This window comes from Pleurodeles waltl, chromosome 12 (assembly GCF_031143425.1).
Source record: "Pleurodeles waltl isolate 20211129_DDA chromosome 12, aPleWal1.hap1.20221129, whole genome shotgun sequence".
Taxonomy (NCBI): domain Eukaryota; kingdom Metazoa; phylum Chordata; class Amphibia; order Caudata; family Salamandridae; genus Pleurodeles; species Pleurodeles waltl.
Window position 1 is genome coordinate 606,320,286 of NC_090451.1, and position 13,233 is coordinate 606,333,518.

Below are 13,233 nucleotides of genomic sequence, written 5' to 3' on the forward strand. Positions count from 1 at the left end.
GCCAACGTCCTGGGGATCTGCTGGGGGAAACGCGATGTTTATGTTTGTTCTGATGGGACCTGGCACTAATAAGTATATTTCACCGTCACCGAGAGGTGCTCTGGGGACGTCCCCCACCTCCCCCCTCGGTATAAGCCCCTCTCTGAATCAAAGAAGACACCTCGCGTCGAATAAGGTGAAGGATGGCTCCATGGAGAATCTATGTGCCCCCTGGGTGAGGGGGGATGGGGGCGGGGGACTCGGGTCTCTTGTCAGGCCGAGCGACAGCCCCCAGAAGGGAGGAGAGAAGCAGCGACTTTCACTGTCGCTTCCAGATATTACACACATTGATGGGGGCACTCATGAAACCCGTGCTTTGAAGTGATACAAGGTCCTTGCATTCAGTTATTATCACTAAGGGAGCTGCTGTTTCTAAAACCCACCCCTCTGTTTTCATGGGTGGTTGTGAATGCTCTTCACAGAAGGTACCGTGCACCAGCACATCCATAAGGGATTTTGCTCTTAAAGGCTTTCTAAACTACAAATATTGCCTTGACTACCCTGTGTCTCCCATTTCCTCACCTGAGGCCGGATTAATGTCTAGGGAGTGGGTGGTGAACTCCCCTCACGGAGTTTGCAGAGTTTTTCCTACTCCGCACTCAGTTTAGAGTGCGGAGTTCTGAAAAACTCCGCATAACAGAGTCTTTTCCTTGTTCACATGAGCACGAGCAAGGAAAATCTTACTCCAGAGCACCTCCCAACGAGATTTCTCAATGCGGGCAGTCGCGTATGGTAGCTACTGCTTGCGTTGAGAAACTTCCGTTCATGTTGAGGCGGCTGCCGCTCGAGTAGAAAATCTACTCAAGAGGCAGAAAAGAAGCATTGACTTTTTCAGCACAGGACAAACACCCGGTGCTAAACATCAGTGCAAACAGTGCAACCTAACGCATTGAACCACTTGCGGAACTCCACGTAGCGCTGTGGAGCTTTTTGGTCACTTCGTGGAGTTCTACTCCACCCAGGCCTATTAATGTCAACAACCAAAAATGCCTTTAGAAAACAAGTTAGGTCATGTTTTACTACAGTAATTCTGGATTTTGTGAAAAGGGCATTTTAGACTACAGTCAATTAGGCATCGGGGACATTTAAAATACACTATTGAAAATTACTAAATGTACGAATTTCATGTTGTGTGAAATTCACAGAATTCCCCGAACTCCTGCACCATGCAATTTTGTGGAATTTGCGAACACCAGAGACTGGTTTGTGCAAAACATGCCTTGCTGAGAGACATTTTGTGCTGTAACTGGTGTCCTTCTATTACATTGTGTGATTGTTTTTTGACATCAGGCATTTCCCTGATGTGAACATTTTCATTCGAGTTACTGGCAAATTTTGCATAATTTTATGTAGATTTGCAAAATTTTGCAAAATAAAATTACGTGATCTCACAACTTTTTAGAGACAACTCAAAATGTAGTCACTTGAATGCTATTAAAAGTTACAACATGTAGGCATGTCCTACTAGTAATACAATCACTGGAAACTTTACCGGTGGCGAGCAGGGTTGAATTTAAGACAGCGTGCAAAATCATCAGTAGTAAATTACTCCAATTTCTCAGACATAAAGTGAAATCCGAAATTCCTAATTGATAACTTAAAGTTAGAAATACAAGGCCAGTCATTGCTTTGATGCGTAACACAGGTCTTTTTCCTTTATAGCTGCTTCCTAAAAAATGGAACACTATCCAATTGAAATGAAAATTGAAAACCCATCAATCCAGAACTGGAAATAATAATCTCCGGCTGTTACGTACCGATTACCGATTAATTTACTTTGCATAACGCTGCAGAACAACAAATGTTTCTATTACCTAATTTGTAGGATTCAGTCGACCTACTTTGGAAGCAAGGAAAGCTGGGTTTTCCTTGGTGGGATTCAACCCCATGATCTCCAGACCACTGCCTGTATAAGCAGCAAACACTCAACTCGCTGAGCTATCCTTGTGCCTGTTTTGTGTCCAAGACCTTTCTCATCTGCTGGTGTTGGTGTTTCTTTGTTCTAGTTTCTTGGTCAAAGTTGAGGTTCCATCAGGTGAAAATTGCAAATTTAGAAATAGATTTGGTGAATAACGGCGTCTGCCCAATATCCAGTCTCTGCTGACTTTTTACAAGAAGTGAAACACAAACATAGGTCCTTCACGGAGTTTAATGCTAAGAGATGGGTGGAGGTGTTATTGGCCTGTTAAAGGAGTGACTTGATTGTGCTGAAATGAAAAAAAGTCTGCAAAGCCTTTGACCTAAAGAGGTGCAAATTAGCGACTAGAGAAGAGGACCACTTTTAGATCCAGTGATGGCACAAACGTAGCGAGATGTTTCACCAGTACTATTGATTTGGAGTTGAAGCAGAGAAGTTCTCATAGAAGGATATGGTGATTCATTCTGGGAAGGTGGACCAATTTTGGAAACCATGATATTGGAAATGTTTTAATTGTTTGTGAAGGGCAGCGGGAGCTGCCTAATAGTTTGGCAGTAAGAGGAAGGTGGAAAAGGCATAATCAGAAGGGGTGGTTTTGGCCAGTGATTAACTTGCATAAAAAACAACACATAAAATAAAAAAATTGTGCAGAGCTGAAACTTTTTCTAACAAGCCTGCCACAAGTCCTGCTAAATGCCAGTGTGTCCAATTGCCAAATATCAAGGGCGTCTCATCTTGTTTCCACCTCTGCCTGACACGCCTGTCTCTTTATTTCACTGTTCTAGGTTCTTTTAATTCCTGCTTTCCCAATCTATCACTGTTATTCTATCTTTTCTTCATTTTTTTCTCCTCTTGCTGCCTTTCTTTGTCACTCGATCAAAGTCTGGTGATGAGGATTAAGTCCCAAAACGAGTGTCGGTGCCAGCACCTCAAATCACACGCACTGATTATGTTCTAGTTGTTCAGGATGTTTTGGTCAACCTGTGAGGACTACAGTTGTGAGATTAAGTAGTTAAGGGGCTTGTGTTCTTTAAGTCTTTTCTGACTGAAAGGACTGTATATTTTAAAAATGTGGAATGCTGGTCTTCTGTATGTAGCATCACAAGTGCTATGCAGAGCTACTTGCATTATTGAACTGATTTACTTAAAATGTATGAGCCTGTTAGAGAGGAGGCTCTGATGAGCATTGTAAAGAAGAGTGAAACTGGGCAGTAAGGTACTCGTGGTCCATGACCACAGGATCAGAGAGAAATGGTCTCAGCCCTACTTGTGATTGCTCAGACATGGTTCCAACCATTCAAGAATTTGTGGAGAAAAAAGATAACCCTTGGAAAAGTCACCCCTTTCGGGTCTTCGTAGCCCCCTTGCTTTGCAACTTTAAACAAGGCGCTTAAAATCCTCCTGTTCCAGACACATCTTGACTGTGATTGATGGTCTGGTGATGACTGTGAATCAGTTTGTGCTAAATGTGCTCCTTGTTGTCAACCTTTTAAGCCTCCATGCATTGGTTGTTATTGTCCTTACTTTAGAATTATTAGACTTTATCAACTTTACTCGCCATTACATGTAACCCACCCCTGTCCTACTTACCTTAAACATGGATCTGATTTTTAAAATTGTTTTGGTTGATTAACTTGTATGAGATATCCTTACTCTGTAGTAAAACACTCTGAAGCCCCATGAATATGCCTGCATTTTAGAAAACCACATCCATCAATAAAGTTACAAGTTCAAATCCAGACAGGGCCAACTCAACCTTCCACCTTTCCAAGGTTGGTAAATTCAGAACCATTAAATTTAGTAATGGTAACACCTGTTATTTGCAAGCTTAGAAACAGTGTAGCGCTACATACCGACATTTTATTATTTTTAAAAGGCACTGCAGCGCTGAAATGCTTCCAGGGCTATAATGTCTTATGTAATTGATTTTGTGAATTGCAAAGAAGTAACCCTGCAGCATATCAGTAGCCCATACTGGGAATGTGTTAACTCTGTCTCTAGACTGTTAAAGCTGTCCATGCAGCAGTGCAAGACATGTCAGAGAACAGAATTTTAACTGCTCTTATATCATGTTACAGAAGGTATTGGTAGCACCTCCAATAGAACAGCTTGAAACCTGTCTCACACTGTGGTGCTACCGGTGTAGATATAACTGGCAAAGCATAGTGTTGGAAGTGTCCCAGAAAATGCAGCGTCAATATGAGGAACTGGTGTGAAAATGATTTAACTCTGTCATTACATTCTTTCTGAAACAGATCCCACGGGCCTGATGCCAAGATCCTGGACAATGGTAACAGCCAATCCTATGGCCAGCTGAACCTGAGCCAGATGCTGCAGATTGCCACACAGATCGCTTCCGGGATGGTGTACCTCGCCTCGCTGCACTTCGTCCACCGTGACCTGGCGACCAGGAACTGCTTGGTTGGTCACAACTTAGTCGTCAAGATTGGAGACTTTGGAATGTCCCGGGACATTTACAGCACGGACTACTACAGGGTGAGTCACCCGGAGGGTGGGCATATAGGTGGGCATCTGACGCAGGCACAGTTTCTATGCTTGCAAAAAAATGAAGTGAAGTATTGGAAGTCGTGGCCAGTAGACACAATTTGTTGCCTGCAAACATCTGTATCTACTACTATGTTTTATTAATTGCACTGAATGTCTGAAACCCATCCCAATCTTGGTAGCTTTGCTCTGCTCAAAGAATCCTGTTCTATGTCTCCTTCCTTTGTAATGTCATGTCAGCCTCGGCCCTTTGCTACTTGACTCTCGCCCTCTCTTGCTTTTAATTCTCAATTATTCTTGCCTGAGCTGTACTCCCAAAAGCCCTCTTTCCTTTTGTCCTGCTTTTCTCCCTTTTCATTGACATTCTATCTTTCCTTTTGACAATCCAGTTGTCCCTGTGTCCTTCTTTTGAGCCTCCCCGCCATCAGTCAGCATATCTTTTCTGCCTTTGTTTACCACTAGTATTTTATTCATCTTCTAGCGTAAATATATCTGCACTCCTCTTCTGGATTTTGTGCACATTCTTCTTCCTGTCCTTTCTCCCCTTCAATCCTTCCTCCTATCCTTCCACTATGCTTTCATGTTACCGCTTGACTTCTTTTTGTTCTTTTGTGATGAAGTTTTGTTTTTTTCTCAAGGAGCTCAAATGCACAAAAAGTGCTTTTTGAGGCCAAAAGAATATTTAGCTTTTATAATTTTGTTGTTTTGGATTGATGAAGGCACAGCATCTGTTCTACAAGATTTGCAAAAACTATGACAAAACAAAAAAAATAACAATTTCAATTTAAATTAGCCTTATTTGTATGATTAATAAAAAACATTAAAAAAATTCATTGAATTCATGTGATAAAAATACTGTAGTACAGTTTCTATCCTATCTATTAGCTGAAACAAGAACTCCTCGTAACTTAGTATACTGCCACTTGCACAAAATTCGTTGAATACACATTATAAAAATTCACCCAAAATTCATGGTTCTAAAATAGAACTGATCTCAGTCCATTTAAAACATGTTTATAACAAGGCACAGACATCATAAAAACTGTTGTTTCCAAGAAAGTGCTTAGAGTACGTTAAGTGCTATCTGATTTGCACCATCTCACACCACTTCACTATGGCACACTTTCGAGTCATAGTAAAATAAAATCAGGCCATAGGCCCTCTTATTATGAAGGAGATAAACCATAGTGCAGTCGTTCTAAATATTAGGGCCCGTATTTATACTTTTTTTGTGCCGCATTTGCGTCGTTTTTTGACGCAAAAACGGCGCAAACTTGCAAAATACCATTGTATTTTGTAGGTTTGCGCCGTTTTGCGCCAAAAAGCGGCGCAAATGCAGCGCTAAAAAAAGTATAAATACGGGCCTAAATCCATTTCATGGCCGTAGCTATTTAAAGTGCCAACTTAATTACTGCATTTAAGACTACCCTGCGCCAGCAACATTATACATTTATGTTTTGCATTTTATAGATAAGAATAAAATGATTCACTCTACATTTAATCTTTAGCTACTACTAGTCCTCTAAATAATCCCACGCTTTAGAATTTATACCAATCACTCTATACATCAAAATTAGGCTTTATACCAAAGAATACAATAGTCCACTCAAGTTTCGTCTCTGGCTAATGCTTTTCATCTGCTACTAGCTCATCTCTGCAAACATGGGGCCAGATTTATCAAGGTTTTGCATCCCCCTTAGATCACACAAGGGGGCACAAGGGCGATGCAAAACCTAAGTGAGATTTATGAAGCCACACAAGGCCACCCTGAGTGGCTCTGCATGGCTTGACAAGGCAGTGCACATCGCTGCCTTGTGTTACTCTTCCCAGAGAGGCGTTCCATGGGTGAATAATGGGTGTTCCCATGCATCCACCAATGGGTTTTGATGCATTCCCAGAGTTACCATTGGTGGTAGACCTGGCAATGTATCAAAATGCTACACCTCCCAGGTGAGGCGAAATGTATTTCTCCTTGTTTTTCCTCTTTCTATGTTTGCTGCGTTCTGCAGCAAACATAGAAAGAGGAAAATACCTCTGCGATTTGTTGTTATGCAGGAATGGTTCCCTTCCTGCACAAAAACAATTCTGCCTACAAAGCAGGCACCCTTCCACTATGATGCAAGGGCACCTGTGTTGGAGCTAGGCAGCCAAAAGTGTACCAGAGCTAAAAAAAGGACAGGAGTGCACCATATAATGTTAAATACGGCACCCTTTCCCTTTCACACAGCACAGCAATTGGACTTGCTGCATTGCACTGCGTAAAACAATGATAAATATAGATCAGGAATTTTAATCAATTGTCTCTAGGTTTCAGCTTAAAACTATTATTTCTCAGAGCGAGTGAGTAAAAGGTCCACCGAAAATAGGTCGTAAAGTGCCTGGTTAGCATATTAGTCACAGGGGACTGCAGTGCTCAATAACCTCTTGAATGCATGCATGAATTTAATGAATCTTTGTGCCAAAACTGGATGCTCTTCTTTATGGCAGGCAATTTAAGCACGTCTGCAGGAGCGTGTGCCCAATACCTAGAATTGGGATTTTAAATGTGGCCGCCTTTCTATTAAACGAGCATTAACAAATCGAAAAGGCTGGCAACCAGCTCGAGACTTATTGGATTTGCCAATGCTTGTTTCTTTTTAATGCTCTACCTTTGCTCAACCAGCAGGCCTTGCCTTCCACCATTTCCACTGGGTTCTTTTTATCTACCCTTTTTTCATATCGGGTACCTTCCTGAATGTTTAATCTCCCAGTCTTTCTGTCTCCTTTTAATGCTTATGCTTCTCCCCTTCGACCATTTCATCTTCCTTCCCTTGCATTGTTGCTTCTCATTTGTACTCTGCTTCTCCACTAAATCATTGTTTTCACACAAGAAGTGGGCGCTCCACAGCCCCTTTAGGTGGGAAGTCATTCATGAAAGATCAGCAGAATAATGAGAGCAGGTTTTTGATGGAACAATGAGAGAACCCATAACCTCTTTGACAAGATATTTTATCTGGGCCTGGAGTATGCACCTAGAAACTTCCAAAAAAAGCATGTAATTAAAAGTGCCATCATATAAATTAACTGGTTGTCAGAAACAGCTGTGTTAAGTGAAAATACCACAAAAAAGAATCCACTGTTTATTTATTTGCCAGGAGTTTTATATAGCACAGGGCACAGCACTTTATATAAAAACTGTTAAAATATGTAAGCAATTCAATTTCATTACATTGCGTTTTGCCGAGGACAGGTTTCAAGTTGCAAGTCAAAATTAGAAAAACTAAGGGCCTGATTTACAGTTTGGCTGAAAGGGTACTCCTTTGCAAAGACGACACCGTACCCTGTCTATCAAACCCTCGGTCTGCCCACCTGTCGATGGAACCTCGTTGGCTCTGTGGATGGAGACCTGAGGAAGTAGGGGCCATTGGAGGAATGACATTACACGACCTACTCTATTTAGAGTAGGTGTTGTAATGTATTTGTTTTTATCCATCCATCACTGCCAGGAAAGCTTGGCGAAAAGGGACAGAAAAAAATGATCCCCACACCCTAGGAGAAAAGTTTGTATTTTGTTTTTCTGAAATAGACTCCTGCTTCAGAAGTTTGTTTCCGAAAAACAAAAAAAAGTTTAAAGCTGGTCAACAGTAGTCAAAATCAGCTACAGCTGCTACCTAAGCTTTTGTACAGTGAAGGGAACCACAGTGACTGCGAATCTTTTCAACACAGAGAGAGGACTGCTGGGACAATGATAATCCCTAAATGTGGTGGACAGTAGTGAAGAGGTTGGAGGTAATGTCCTTTGACACCCTGATGGATTACTACTGTTCAAACACTAAATCAGGCACTGAGGGCCTCATTTACAAGGAACTAGCGCATCGGCTCCAATGTTCCTTGTGTCACTCTGCACCCCCCTAACAACACCATGATAGCGCTGTATTTATAATACAGAGCACCATGACGCTCATTAGCACAACTGCTCCAACATTTTTGACATAGTTGTGGCGCTTTGCTGGACTAGTGTCAATCATTTTGAAGCTAGTCCAGTGAAGTTCCGGGTGGCCCATTGAAAAGAGCCTACGTCACTTTAACGCCTGTCTTGGGCAAGCATTAAAAAATGACACTAGACTGGCGCAGTGAAATCTTGTAGATTTCACTACGCCATTTATTTGGGCCTCCCTGCGGGAGAATGCCTCCCTCGCATACATTATACCTGGTGCAGGTATAATGTGGTGCAAAGGTTTACAAACTGGAACAATGGTGACTTTGCTCTAACTGTGACATTGCTCTAACATTGAGGTCCATTTTAAGTTCCTGGAAGCCATTGGTGAATTACAGCATCTTCTAATCAAGTTTCAGTACTGCTGCTTCTGATATGAGGGCAGCTTCACTGCCTGCCCATAAATGCCTGGGATTCAAGCTCCCTCTGATGCAAGAGAGCACCCGGATGCAGATCTGCAATAAGTACTGTTACTGAAGTTAGCTTCTAACCTTCTGTCGTTTGCCTTAGGCATGTGATCTCTGAAGTTACTTGCACTACTTTTTCACATAACAGATCTGACATCAGTAATATAAATACATATTTTACGGTCAGAATATTAGAGGCTAAATAAATCCTCAATTTCGAACCTACTTTTGGCAATGTACATAGCACCCACTACCATTTTTGGTCCAAATGCTAATAACAGTTTGCTGTTACTCAACCCACTACTCCTTTTACCAACAATGAAAAGCTGCTGAGTTGAGTTAATCCATAGAGATTCCAGTATGTGACCTTTAGATCATAAACCACTTTATAAAACTGGTACATTAGCCCACGGACCTTCTTATGTAGTTTTTGACGGAGGTGAGATATACCTTACACTCAAGAAACAGGTCATCAAGTTTACCAAACAGCGGCAGTAGGTCATGAGAAGCAATTGAAGAGCATATAATCCATGGAAGGTTTAATCATACTTGAACACTTAGAATTTCACAAGTAGCATACGCTGTAAGACTTATTTTGATTATTGAATCATTAAACACAACATAAATCATTGTTCAAATACTTATTTTGGATTGCTTAGAAGGTCAAGAAAAACAGTCTTGGAAAGCTATTGATTTGTTTTGCCTCTGTTGATATGCAATTTCTTTAAATGCTGGTAAGATTGTTTATTTTCTTAATGCATTTCTCCTTTGTAATTTACTGAAAAGTAAAGCAATTCATTTTATTGCGGAGTTTCCATTAAAACATGGTTCTACTAACCCCCTGTCAAGTATGACGCTAAAACGCTCCACTTGGACTTCACTGTAAATACAGCCCTTTTGCAACTGCTTTTGAGGGATATTAATAATTAGAGAATTATAACTCCACAGTTGTAATGACTCATTTTATGCATAGCTGTAACTTTGTGATTTGGGGATTAATACTTGGACCTGTATTTCATATTTTTATCAAACTTGATAGATTGGCGTCATCAATTCATGCCAGGGATGCACACACTTAGGCCCAGATTTATGCTAAAGTGGCGCCACCCAGTGCTGCACCAAAAATAGCAGCATATTTAGTTGAATACGGCGCACCCGTGTGTTTCCCCTTTCCCCCTGTGCCGGGGCTAAATTTGCTACTGTGCGCCAATGCAGCAACTCTTGCACCATAGTGCAAGGATGGCTGCTTTGAGGGGGATATTGCAAGAACACCTTCCTCTACAAAAACTATCTTTAATGGCAATTTTCTCTTTCTATGTGTGCTGCAGAATGCAGTAAATGAGAGAATCTGCATATACTTAAATATGTACACTGATATAACTGTAACCTTTGTTTGTAAGCAAAAAAATATCGTATGAATCTGCTTCCTTGACATGCAAGGCTTGTTGCTATCTGTCCAATCAGTGTAGAGACAGAGCATGGGCTGACAGATCAATATTTACAACTTGAAACCAGAGTGCAGATTCTTATCTGGAGCATGAAGGAGGAGACAGACAAAACACAGGAACAGATGACACCAAAGCTTCAGTTGCAGCAGCACAACAAGAGATGTGAGATAAAACTCACCACACAGTAAACCGAGAGGGTTTCAGAGGGGTCCAGGCCAGTGATTTACAGCATGACACTATACATGGAGTCCATGTGTCATGGCAGGACCGTTCACTCCATGATCAGCCATTTTCCATGTCATCACTATTATAACACTAGTTTGCAGTTTGTTGATGAAAACATGGATAACAGACCAAATAGCTATCTAATTAAGTTGCCTAACACTAAACTACATGTCCAACATGCTGGCTCCCCTCATGCACAACCCAACAGTAAGAGCCAAACCACAGGCCAGCTGGTACACAGAGGAACTCAGGCTGACGAAACGTAAATGGAGAAACAATGGAGAACACGTCAGGACACCACAGATAAAGACATCTTCAAATCAGCCCTAAGACGCTATCAACAGCACATACAGACTGCCAGGCACACAGCTCTTGCATATCTCGTTGATGCCAGCACTAACAATAGCAAAGAAATCTTTGCCACCAACAAATATTTCACTGCACATCTGCCGACTACAGCAACATCACGCCCTCACAAGACCTTGGGAACAAGCACTTTGAATCCTTCTGTAACAATATCACTTTCATTTACACCAACTTCGACCCTCAATCACACCCGGTCATCATCACAACTTACTTTCCCATCATGGCCGGTGAACAAACCTTGACATCGTGGCCTGCCATCATTACTGTCAAAATCCCTGGTACCAAGAAGACCATCCACTTTGAGGCTCCAACTAACCCCTACCATCACCACACCATCAACAAAGGACTCCTACCCATGAAGCACTAACAAGGATAGCGTGGGTGTGGGTGATAGCGCGTTTTACAAATACAAATTACAAACTTGCCTTTGAAAGCCAAGTAGCCAGCCTATATAACTCACAGCAGTTTCAAAACAGTGTACATTGCTCACAAACAGCAACAGATATACAGCAAGTACAACTTCTTCCTTCCTTATCCTTTTATAAAAAAAAAAAAAATTTAAGCAAATGAAAAGGGGCAAACATAGGAAATGCAAAGCATCTTTGCATTTCTTCACTTTATTATGGTGAGTTTATTTAATTCGCATACACGTTACTAGTAAGAAACTCTCAATGAAATGTAGCAACAGAATACTGACTAGAAAGGTTATGCTTAAAAGTCCACATTAAAACTTCGACTAAAGGATTAAAATATTCAAGGAAACATGTAGAGAAAGAACACGAGAGTAAGTGCTCTTTGATACACGTTGCACGATGTTGAGATTGATGAATTGATAGTTTAGATTTTCCTTTTTTCTCTTTTTAACAAAATGCATGTATTTATTGTATCTTTTTTAATCGTGTTTTAATTATTGTATGGTTGGTACCTGAAACAATAAACTTGACTTGAGTAATGGATTGATAAATACAAGATGTGAATTTGTATTAACTTTTGACAGTTGTGGTGAAATGTGGTGACACTGAAATATATTTAAAACTTGTGGGCAAGCACCTTGTCTGGATCACAATTAACCATTCATATTCACATATTTATACTTTTTACATAATTTGTTCACCTGTATTTATTTACAATTAATTTTTTCTCATACAGTCAGGGTGTTTTCTGCAGGGTGTTTTCTGCTATGGAGTTTCAAACAAATAAGGCACAATGAATGATCTTTATTTCTTAATTTGGAATTTGTTCATTAAAGTATATATATATATACATATATATATATTGATAGATATATATATATCTATATATATCTATCTATATATCTATATATATATCTATATATCTATATATATATATATATATAGATAGATATATGGATATATATATATATATATATATATATATATATATAACATGAAGTCACTCCACAACAAATGGGAACCAGGCTTCCTCAGATTCTCGTTGCATGTATGACACCGGCACCACCAGTCCAATTCCAAAGATACTCTTTATTTCACTTTATAAAGTAAAAAGTGCTAAGTGCTAATTCCAGAAACAATGGCAACGCGTTTCGGTCTGAGCCTTCAACTGGCCATGGAGTTACTTGCAACACGAGTGTATTTAAATCATGTGACCACCCACCATGCACCAATTAAAATCCATTTTTACTTCTGATCGCTAGCTCTTTTGTTATATCATTATCTTTCATTTATCATTCTACTTGTAATTTCTCCTTCTACCTTTCTTTTGTTATGATAAGGTTGAGTTATTTAATATACTATGACAATTTATAATAAATCTTAATTATTCTTATCATTGTCCCCATCTCCAATTTTAACCATTTCTAAAAACAGGTGAAGTACCCATTTCTACATAATTAAATACCCTGAGACATGGTAGAAGAATCATTACAATTAATACCTCAACTACCATATCCTACTACACAAGTTTACCAATAACTTATCATCTTTCTACCTCATATTAAACAAGCTGAATACTATTTTTTTATATCGGTAAAGTACCTATTCCTATTTTCCTTATTTATGTCCCAAGTTCAATTTTATTTTATTTTCTAGGGAAGAGATTATTATCTTTCAATCTAGAAGTAATGATCCAGGGATCTCATTAGCAAATGTTTGCCAGTTTTTTTTCTTTTTACAACTTACATGTCACCGTCCCAAGAAGTTTTAAAAACATCCTTGGGAGCCATTGAAAATTCAATGGACATAAAGTCCTAATCACAAGTCTAACTACATCGAAGTGCTCAACACACATATATAATATCTGCCAGATGTACAGTTTTGTTTTTTCATGTACTCTTCACATATTAAAAATAATTCAAAGCTATGTAGGTAA

General features: G+C 39.9%; 1 protein-coding gene across 1 annotated transcript in view; it reads left to right on the forward strand.

Annotated features, from left to right (window-relative positions):
• The window catches only part of NTRK1 (neurotrophic receptor tyrosine kinase 1), a 265,651-nt gene that overhangs the window by 233,475 nt on the left and 18,943 nt on the right, over nt 1-13,233 (forward strand). Inside the window, exon 15 of the mRNA XM_069217861.1 lies at nt 4,213-4,453. Within this exon, the coding sequence (XP_069073962.1) occupies nt 4,213-4,453 (241 nt within the window). The remainder of the gene's footprint in view (nt 1-4,212; nt 4,454-13,233) is intronic.